Source organism: Megascapheus bottae, chromosome 26, assembly GCF_031878675.1.
Source record: "Megascapheus bottae isolate mThoBot1 chromosome 26, mThoBot2.hap1, whole genome shotgun sequence".
Taxonomy (NCBI): Eukaryota; Metazoa; Chordata; class Mammalia; order Rodentia; family Geomyidae; genus Megascapheus; species Megascapheus bottae.
In genome coordinates, this window is record NC_143534.1 from 3,331,676 (window position 1) to 3,341,439 (window position 9,764).

Consider the following 9,764-nt stretch of genomic DNA (forward strand, 5'->3'; position numbering starts at 1 on the left):
TCCTTCAACAGAGCATTAAAAAGAAGAATACAAACAAACAGGAGATGGGCACATACCTCAGATTCATTGTCTCTCGCATGAAGGAGAGGGTGAGTGCTTCACAGGGAATCTTCCAGAGGGGCCCAGGGCATAGTTTAGGTTACGTTATTCTTTCAAAGGTAGTGACCAAGGAACAACAATATGAATATAGCAGTAGGAAGCAACATGAAAGAACATATATCTGGTTTTGTTTGTTTGTTTGTTTTCTGAGACAAGGCCTTGATCACCATATAGCTAAGGCTGGCCTTAACTCTCCACTCCCTGTCTCAGCCTCCCGAGTACTGGAATTGTACTCCAGCACCTCTCTACCCGGTTGCTATAATAGATTTCTCTTCTGCAGTCAGCAGTTCTGTCCTAAGCTAGCGGTTTAGTTTTGCTTTGTTTTTGACGTGGGTATTTTATTGGCTATAGTAGGTTAGACACATGCTTTAAAACTTGGTGTACCGGAGTAGAACATTTTCCGGGATGATTACAGGTTAAAATGAATTTCCTAAGTGATTGTCCTATGAAAACTTAAAGGAACACTACTTTAAGTCGTATAGTATATAGATATTTTCCCATTAATTCTTAAAGTACTTCTTGTAAACGTTCGTTTTAAAGGTTGGGAAACACTTTGGGTTCTAGGAATTGCTGTGCTTCCGGTCTCTGTTTAGCACTGATTTATCTACTAATGTTTTAGGCCATAGATCTTAATAAAAAGGGAAAGGATAACAAGCATCCAATGTACAGGAGGCTGGTACACTCCGCCGTGGACGTCCCCACCATACAAGAGGTAAGCTGGCCGCTCCCGCCCCTCTGCTCTTCTGCCGAAGGCTCGCAGGATGCTACTAGCTGTTCTCCCCTTCCCAGAATCCCCTTCCTCCACCTTCCTCAGGATTGCAAGAGGAAGCACAAGTACCAAATGAAGCATTACTGCTTGTAATTATTCCGTGTGTGGACTCCAATGCAAATTAGGTATCCTCTCTGGAAAGATCTGATTTTTAAACAGTGTACAGGAATTCAGCCCACCATGTAGAAAGTGTTCATTCTAGACACGATTTTTTTGGTTATAGCAGAGTACTAGGGAATATCAGGTTAAAATGTAGATCATAAATCTGATCTAGAGTCTTGAGAACAATTAAAATGGAAGAAAAATGCAAGGTATGTGTAGGAAGCTTATTCTTTATTTGTCAGTTGTGGGGCTTGAACTCAGGGCCTGGGTGCTGTCCTTGAGCCTCTTCATGCTCAAGATTAGCAATCTACCACTTGAGCCACAGCACTACTTTTTTTGAGTGGTTAATTGGAGATAAAAGTCTTATGAAGTCCTTTCATTTAGCATCATCCTATATGGCCTTATCTATCTATAGGTTTTGCTCTATCGTAAATCTCTGCTAGGAGAGCCCAAGGTTTCTACTGATTATGACAAATGAGGGAAACCGTTGAGCCTATGTTCCTTTGAGTCTGGCTTACTTCACTAATAGGATTTTTTCTAAGTCTTTATCTGGTGAATATAATGTAACCCTTCTATTAATTACAATAAAAAATATATGAAAAAAAAAGTCTCATGAGGACTTTTCTGCCTGGGCAGGCTTTGAGCCAAGATCCTCAGATCTCAGCCCCCTGAATAGCTAAGATGAATGCTTATTCTTAAAGCTCTTAATTTATCTACTATACAGGAAGGCTTCTATTGGGTTTGTTGATACTTAGTTATAAGTTACAAAAATGCAATCAAACCATATACTGAGTTACTTTTTGAACTTCCTTTTGTTTGGTCTTAATAACCTTTAAGGAGACCATAGGAATAATTTAAAGTCATCTTAATACATGGTTCTAATTCCCTTAGAAGCTGGAAAGACTGTGGCCGGATGAAGTCAGTAGAGAATAAAATATGAATTGGTAAACATCTTCCAGAGTAAGGACAGATGGAGGCCATTCCCTGGAAGGGGCTGGCAGATCCTAGAGCAAAAACAAAATCAATCTTACCTACAGATTGAATAACCCGCCCTCCCCTGTGAGACCAGGCACTGGAGCCCAGCACCCCCTCTCATCCCACTTCTCCTCACGAGTTCCAGGTGCCACTCCACGCGGTCCAATATTCTGTGGCCTCCTGGGACAATGATATACTGACGATGAACGGAAGTGCTCTAAGGAAAATGAGTAGGAAGACAGGATTTCTAATTTCCACAGTGTAGAATTTAGACTAAAACATGAATCATAATTAAGAGCAAAAGTTAAAGCCTGTTGCTTTGGGAACAGGTTGTGGAATTTCTTAGCCCAGGTGTATTTGGATCCTGTGGGTGAGCTGAAAACAAAAGCAGGAACCCCGTAAATTCCCTCCGTAACCCTTCTCTTTGGAAGCCGTGGCATATAGTCCACTGCAGAAAATATAGGAGAAACCCTTCAAAAGCCTTGTGCCTGGAAGAATGCACGAGACGTGATTGTTAAAGTATTTATGAGGCGTGCCTGGTTCCAGTTCAGATTGTGAACAAACGTTACAAGTTTTGGTGCACTGTCTCTGGGCTGGCTTTTCGGTCTCCGTGAGGAAGAGCAGTAGGTGTATAGTGCAGGTCTCACCGGCTATGGCAACTAGAACATTCCCTACCGACAGCACCTCAGAGCAGTTTTCACGGCAGTCGCCAAATGATCGGTTTCACTGAGAAGTCTACTCTGGGAAATTAGTGCAGACAAAGTGTGGCTGGGGGGCGTCCAGTCTGTGCCCCACCCGAATGGGAGCCCTGGCTGGTGTCTGCATCACAGCAGAGCGCTGGGGCACAACAGTGGTCCTGACGTCCGTGTCTCCCTGGGGGAACAAGCCAGAGACAATCCCCAGCGGTAACTCTTTGTCCTTTTGTCTCTCGGCCTCTACAGAAAGTGAATGAGGGGAAGTACCGGAGCTACGAAGAATTTAAAGCGGATGCCCAGCTGCTTCTCCACAACACAGTCATTTTCTATGGAGGTTGGCACCCTTGTCCTCTTTCGAGAGCATCACACCCCATGCCAAGAAATGACTTACCAAACAAACCCTTACGTTAACATTCAGTGCCTTCGTCATCTGCATGCGTCATCGCGTTAGAGTTTAGCTTTGTGAATGTTGGGTTGTGTAGCTAATAGAGCTAGCTGGCCAAAAGCCAAAACTGTAGCGTGACAAACGATCGTTTCCAAATCTACGTGTATTTCTCTTAGCTGAGAGGCTCTGTGTGGCCCTGAGAGTCCCTCCTTCAAAGGTAAGAAGTCACTACCTAGAGAAATGGCGGCGGTGTACTGAAAGTAAAGAAAAAGCAATGTCGAATTTGATTATTCCGCCTAGATCTTATTTACAGCCTAGATTTGGGTCTGAAATGGTCTGTGGTCTCTTGCTTAACTAAGTGAACAACAACAATAAAAGGCTTGATTTTAACTGCTGTAACGTGTTGTCCTTATCTTTAATTACAGCAGACAGTGAGCAAGCCGACATTGCAAGGATGCTGTACAAAGACACATGTCATGAGGTACTGTTCGGACCCAGCAGACTCTGGATGCCACCCAGACTTCACTCTGGGATTCCACTCATCTGTATTTTAGTTCTGCCTTTTCCTTCAACGGGCATTTTACTTTCATATTTGACATATGTGGGAAGTGATAGATAGAAAAACCTTGTAGCAGAACAGTTTACTGTCAGTAATGTTGCAACTCTTACAAGCTGTGGACAGCAAGATGGTGCTTGACAGACCAAGAAGGCTACCTGTTGAAGGAAGATTCACATTTGTCTCTTTGCTGTGATTCGCAGGCAGAAAACAAAACAATTTGACTTCCTTTTTTTATTGATCCCATAAATAGTTATTGACTGCCTGGCAGAGCGGGGGAGTAAAGCATTGGTCAGGGCACAGGCTTCCTGCTCGCAGAGCTGGGTTCAGAAGAAACACTGGAAAAAGGCCTAAGGAACAGACAAGTGTGTTCCTATACATCTCACAAAACGGGCAGAGACAGAGCAAAGCCTGCTGTGGCCCTGGTGTGTTTTGTGTGTGTTGTCGGGGGAGGCCCGGTGAGGAAGCACCATTCTCCTGAGTGCTGCCACCCGGGCCTCCCATGGCCTTCATCCCTGTCCTTTGTGCCAACCGACACCCTGCAGACGGGTGTAGCCGGGAAGTGACAGAGTCATCAAGTGACAAATTTAAGCCTGAAAGATGATATAAGAAAACAAAATCAGACTCTGTGTGCATGACTGGGAATGGTAATGTACACGGATGTACTTGGTAGTGTCTCTTGCACATGTGCGTGTTACCTTGCCTCCTCTCTTTCAGCTGGATGAACTTCAGCTTTGCAAGAACTGCTTCTATTTGTCAAACGCTCGTCCTGACAACTGGTTCTGCTACCCTTGTGTATGTGAGGTTTTGTGACCCTTCTTCCATTTTTACTTTAGTGTGTACTGTACTGCCCTGAGGAAGTTTATTTTCATTTTGCCTAAAGATTACAATGCTTCATACATGCCTTCCTTTGCATTGTTGATGGGTTTTGTGTCTTATTGGTTTCGCTGCCAGTACCAGGGGTTGAACTTAGGCTTTAGGTTCTCTTGGCTCTCTTGTTCATGGCTGATACTCATGCTTTAATGCCCTGTCACTTGGAGTCACACCTCCAGCTCAGCTTTCTGCTGATTAACTGGATATAGAGTCTCAAAGACTTTTCTGCCTGGGCTGGCATCAAACCATAGTCCTCTAGGTGTCGGCTACCTCAGATGTGAGCTACTGGCTCATGGTTTCATATATGGTTGTAATAAGCCTAGCATTTGAAACATGGAGAAATAACTGGAATCGTTAACAATTTCTGAGTGATGTCTTTGGTAAGACTAGGCGATAGACAGTACACTTTTGCTCTTCTGCCTTCTTTTTTTTTTTTTTTTTTTTTTGGTTGTGGGGCGTGAACTCAGGGCCTGGGCACTGTCTCTGAGCTCTTTGGTGCAAGTCTAGCCCTCTATCACCTTGAGCCACAGTTCACTTTGAAGTATGTTTTTACATAGGAGTTATAAAAAGTATTTCAACGTAATAGATTATTCTTGACCATGTCTGATATGAATGGTATACTTGCATTTATCCTTTAAAAATAACGTGACAGTAAAATAATTTTATTTCCAGATACCTAATCATGAGCTGGTCTGGGCTAAAATGAAAGGTTTCGGGTTTTGGCCAGCCAAAGTCATGCAGAAAGAGGACAATCAAGTGGATGTCCGCTTCTTCGGTCACCACCACCAGAGGTAATTAATTCACAGCCCCCCACATAGCAACCGCCGGAATCACGAAACTGACAGTACAGATTCAGCATGGAACGATCTTGTACTCTAGAAAACACCTGACAGCTACACACGTGCCCTCCAGTGTCTCTCCTTCTAGGCCTTTTCCCTTGTGTGGCTTGCTGTCTCAGTCTTGGTCAGTCTTGTGAGATCGAGCGCAAAGTGTCACCTCTCTCAGTCACCTGGCTCTGTCCTCTGTACAGCATCCTAGAATGCTGCCTTTACCACCTCCGTGCTGCGCTCAAGGATGAAAGGTGGTGCTTGAAGCGCTGTCACCTGATCAGGACACCTGACGTCTTGCTGTGCTTGTCCAGTATCTCCTCCCAGCTGTTTGAATGAATAATGTAAAGGCTTCTCTATTTGCTAATCTGGTTTATCACATGCTTAGAAGCATGACTGATGCAGCTTACTGAGTCATATTTTAAGATGGCCTCATTTTGTGTGGATACATGTGTGTGTTTGGTAGAAACTCTGGCTGGGAGCCTGCTAGCTTCCTGAGAGGTGCCAGTGTTTGAAAGGACCCACAGAACTGTACAAATGAACTATGAAAACTAATCTGATTCAAGAAAGTAGTGGTTAGGAGGTGGGCGTGACACGGCTCCAAACCCAGAAAGACACCTGTGGGCCCTCACTGGAAGCCTTGGTGGAGGGTTTGCTGTTCTCAGCCCTCCTGGCGCCTTCCCGCCCCGCTGTGCTCTCACTGCGCCTCCCGCTGCTTTCCCAGGGCCTGGATTCCCTCCGAGAACATTCAGGACATCACCGTCAACGTGCACCGGCTGCACGTGAAGCGCAGCATGGGCTGGAAAAAGGCCTGCGACGAGCTGGAGCTGCATCAGCGCTTCCTCCGCGAGGGAAGGTTCTGGAAGTCCAAGAGCGAGGACCGAGGGGAGGAGGAGGCAGAATCCAGCATCTCCTCTACGAGTAACGAGCAGGTGAGTGACGAGAGGATGGTGACCTTCTCGACTCACCTCTGTAAAGTGAGCAGAGCCGCTTCCTAGCAGTAAGCAAATGGAGCCAGGGGGAAGAGCGGGTGCACGGCCTCTGTGGAGGCCCATGGGCTGTCCAGCCATCAGCAACCGAGCAAGAATGGCAGGCAGGAAAAGAGCCGAGGGTGGTCTGCAGGTGTTTGCAGCATGGCGGTGATTCTGGCTGTCAGACTTGACAAGGTTTTCCTTTTGTCATATCCACAGCTGAAGGTCACTCAAGAACCAAGAGCCAAGAAGGGGCGACGTAATCAAAGTGTGGAGCCCAAAAAGGAGGTAAGCTGCCGCCCGTGGAGCGTGTCGGTGACTGGACAGGACGTGGCCTCAGTGGGAGGTTCTCGGGACCGACGTGAGGTCCAGGCTCACGGGGCCTTTCCCAGAGGCGCTGGTAGCTTTTCAGCCACGACTTTTCCCGTGGCTGAAGCTTTTCACTTCCTTTTTCCGAGGTGCTCTGGCGCTAGCTGTTGACTGTTTTTGATACCAGCATCTCCAGAGCACTTCTGGGCCTCGGCTCAGGTTTGGAAGCTGCTGCAGTGGGCACAGGCACCCGGAGCCTGCCTGGTTTTCAGCTCTAACTTCCACGATTCCTCCAGAGCCCCTGGCTCCTCTTCACCAGGCAGCACCCCCACCCCGTCCTCACAGACCAACCCCACGTAGGCATTAGCAGCCGTGTAGTCTGGCTGTTTATATGTTCCGCTGGGTGTCTCTCCTTGTGGGCTTCTGCGGTGAATGAGCTAGGCTGTGTGTAACCGCCTTTCCTGCCCTGCAGGAGCCGGAGCCAGAGACGGAAGCGGTAAGTTCCAGCCAGGAAATCCCCACGATGGCTCAGCCGATCGAGAAGGTGTCGGTGTCCACGCAGACCAAGAAGCTAAGTGCCTCCTCCCCACGAATGCTGCACCGGGGCACGCAGACCACCGGCGACGGGGCCTGCCAGAGTGTGTGCCACGACAAGTACACCAAGATATTCAACGACTTTAAGGATCGCATGAAGTCGGACCACAAGCGGGAGACGGAGAGAGTTGTACGCGAAGCTCTGGAAAAGGTAAAGGGGATCCTGGGAAGGCCACCGGGGAATCAGGGCTCGTGCCGGCCTCCGTGGGCAGGGCTCTGTGGGCAGGGCTCGAAGCGTGTGGGCACAGGAGCCTGTGGGAAGTCGGGTTGACTTCTTTTCCTTGCAGCTGCGATCCGAAATGGAGGAAGAGAAGAGACAAGCTGTAAATAAAGCGGTTGCCAACATGCAGGGTGAGATGGACAGGAAATGTAAGCAAGTAAAGGAAAAATGCAAAGAGGAGTTTGTGGAAGAGATCAAGAAGCTAGCGACACAGCACAAGCAGCTCATCTCCCAGACCAAGAAGAAGCAGTGGGTAAGTGTCACCGTTCCCTCACCGTCACCCTCCCTCCCGAAGACATACTGGAAGGAGACAGAGCGGCTGGAAGGGCGTAGGGGGCGTGGTCTCCAGGGAGACCCGCTGTAACACTGTCAGTTGGCGTTGATCTAAAGTTTTTGTATTATCTGGCAATGGTGCCCCAACCTGCATTCTTAGCTACGTAGGAGGCAGGAAAAACTTAAGACCCTGCTGGTCTTAAGGCAAAAAGAGCCTGGGGTGAGGCTCACGTTGTGGGGTACTTGCCTTAGCAAGCGCAAGGCCCTGAGTTAAAACCCATTCTACCCGTCCCAAATTCCAGTTCTCACTGGCACATGGGTCACATGACCTGCATTGCTCAGGGACGAGAGTGTGTGAGCGGTGCCAGGTACTAGCTAGTAAGGGACGGACATCTGAGGACTGAAACTCTAAGGTAGTACAGACATTTCTGCAAGACTACTCCAGCTCATCAGCAAAGCGCTGGAGGGGAGGCTTGAGTGAGAGAGCTGAGAGGCTAACGTGGGGGTCACGTTGGAGACCTGATACACACACACACACACACACACACACACACACACACACGCACGCACGCACGCGCACGCACATGCACACGCACGCACACCCCAAACCAGATGTTAAGGTGAGTCACGAGGGCGCTGGCGAGATCCTGGGTCTTCAGTGTCTCTGCAGAGAAAACAGACCAGGAGGGGACAGAAAGGAGGAAGGCGGAAGGCGCTGTGGGAGTGTTATTTAAAGGTGTCCCAGGCCTTCCAGGAGTCTTCTAGACAGGAAAGAACAGAGTGCTGATCAAGAAGGAGACGAAAGGGGCTTTTTCTAAACCAGACCTGCAGACACAGCAGTGCGCAGACACAGAGAGAGGAAAGGAGTGGGAGATGGAGGGAGAGTGAGAAAAAGAAAGAGGGAGGGAGGGGAAGAGAGAAAGAATTACCTCCACAAGTTGACAGCAGGCGGGACAGGACTTAGCTGGGTACCAGCGGGCCGGGTCAGTGGACCAGGGCCAGTTGTTGAGTCCAGATGAGCAGAAAGGCAATGGCGGGGATCGAGGGGGTGCTGGGCGGGGTTGTGGAGGGGGTGTGGCTGCCACCCAGGCCACTGACCCCGAGCCCCCCCCCTCCCCCCGGCCCCTCCATCCTAACTGCACCTCCGCTTCCCTGCAGTGCTACAACTGCGAGGAGGAAGCCATGTACCACTGCTGCTGGAACACGTCGTACTGCTCCATCAAGTGCCAGCAGGAGCACTGGCACGCAGAGCACAAGCGTACCTGCCGCCGGAAAAGATGAAGCCCCGGCCGCCCGCCGCCTCTCCTCACACACAGCGGTTTTTGTTTCCAAGAAGCCAAATTGTTCCGAGTTCGCTTCCCATTTGCACCAGCCTTTAAACACTTTTCGTGAAGAGATTTTGCACAGTAGTTTAAAATCTTTTGTTAACGCTCCTCTGGAGCTTTTCAGGGGATGAAAGTAACATCAGTGGAGGGTATTGTTTTAAATAAATTTTAATTGAGAATTTGTTGCATTTTCAGCAAATTTGAAAACATTTTTAGGTTTTACAGAGATTTTAACCTTTAAACAACAGATCTTTAAAAACAAAACCAGGTGACCGCGGCGAGCGTCACCGAGACGCATGTAGAGTGGCTCTGAATGTGACATGGCAGGACTGTCTCAGAATAGAGCACCCGTACTACCTGGTGGGACGTTTCGTGTCTCTCCCCCTCGCCGGGCCGGGCTCGCGGCTGTCCTGGCGCCGGGGTGACTGATTTTAGGCAACAGGGTGGACACAGCAGGCCTCGCCTGCGTATTTTTTTCTTAACTATTTCCCGATTGTGTTTTTCATTATTTCTTTTCAATATATAACTTTTATAACAAATTATTAGCTTTGATCTTGTAGTTTAAAAATTGCAGGGAACGGGGGGCAATCTTTTACTGAGCTGGATCTTAGAGAAAAATGAATATTTAAAAAAAAATTTAAAGTTTGCACATTTCATCCTTGTCCTAACATGACTGCTTGTAATCAAACGAATAGCAAAGCGAGAAAGAGAAAGCCAGATACTACCTGTACCCATATGTGAAATCTAGATGAGGCAGACACATTTCCTCAACGCTTTCGCCCTCCCAGCAC

The 9,764-nt window shown here is 48.1% G+C and overlaps 1 protein-coding gene across 9 annotated transcripts in view; it reads left to right on the plus strand.

Annotated features, from left to right (window-relative positions):
• The window catches only part of Zmynd11 (zinc finger MYND-type containing 11), a 75,979-nt gene extending 66,215 nt beyond the window's left edge, over window positions 1-9,764 (plus strand). For all 9 annotated transcript variants that reach the window (XM_090318786.1, XM_090318785.1, XM_090318787.1 and 6 more), the window contains 11 exons: window positions 12-89; window positions 719-811; window positions 2,887-2,974; window positions 3,451-3,506; window positions 4,299-4,376; window positions 5,127-5,245; window positions 6,006-6,213; window positions 6,472-6,540; window positions 7,034-7,306; window positions 7,443-7,628; window positions 8,807-9,764. In XM_090318786.1, coding sequence (XP_090174912.1) covers window positions 12-89; window positions 719-811; window positions 2,887-2,974; window positions 3,451-3,506; window positions 4,299-4,376; window positions 5,127-5,245; window positions 6,006-6,213; window positions 6,472-6,540; window positions 7,034-7,306; window positions 7,443-7,628; window positions 8,807-8,929 — 1,371 coding nt within the window. In that variant the 3' untranslated portion in view covers window positions 8,930-9,764. The remainder of the gene's footprint in view (window positions 1-11; window positions 90-718; window positions 812-2,886; window positions 2,975-3,450; window positions 3,507-4,298; window positions 4,377-5,126; window positions 5,246-6,005; window positions 6,214-6,471; window positions 6,541-7,033; window positions 7,307-7,442; window positions 7,629-8,806) is intronic.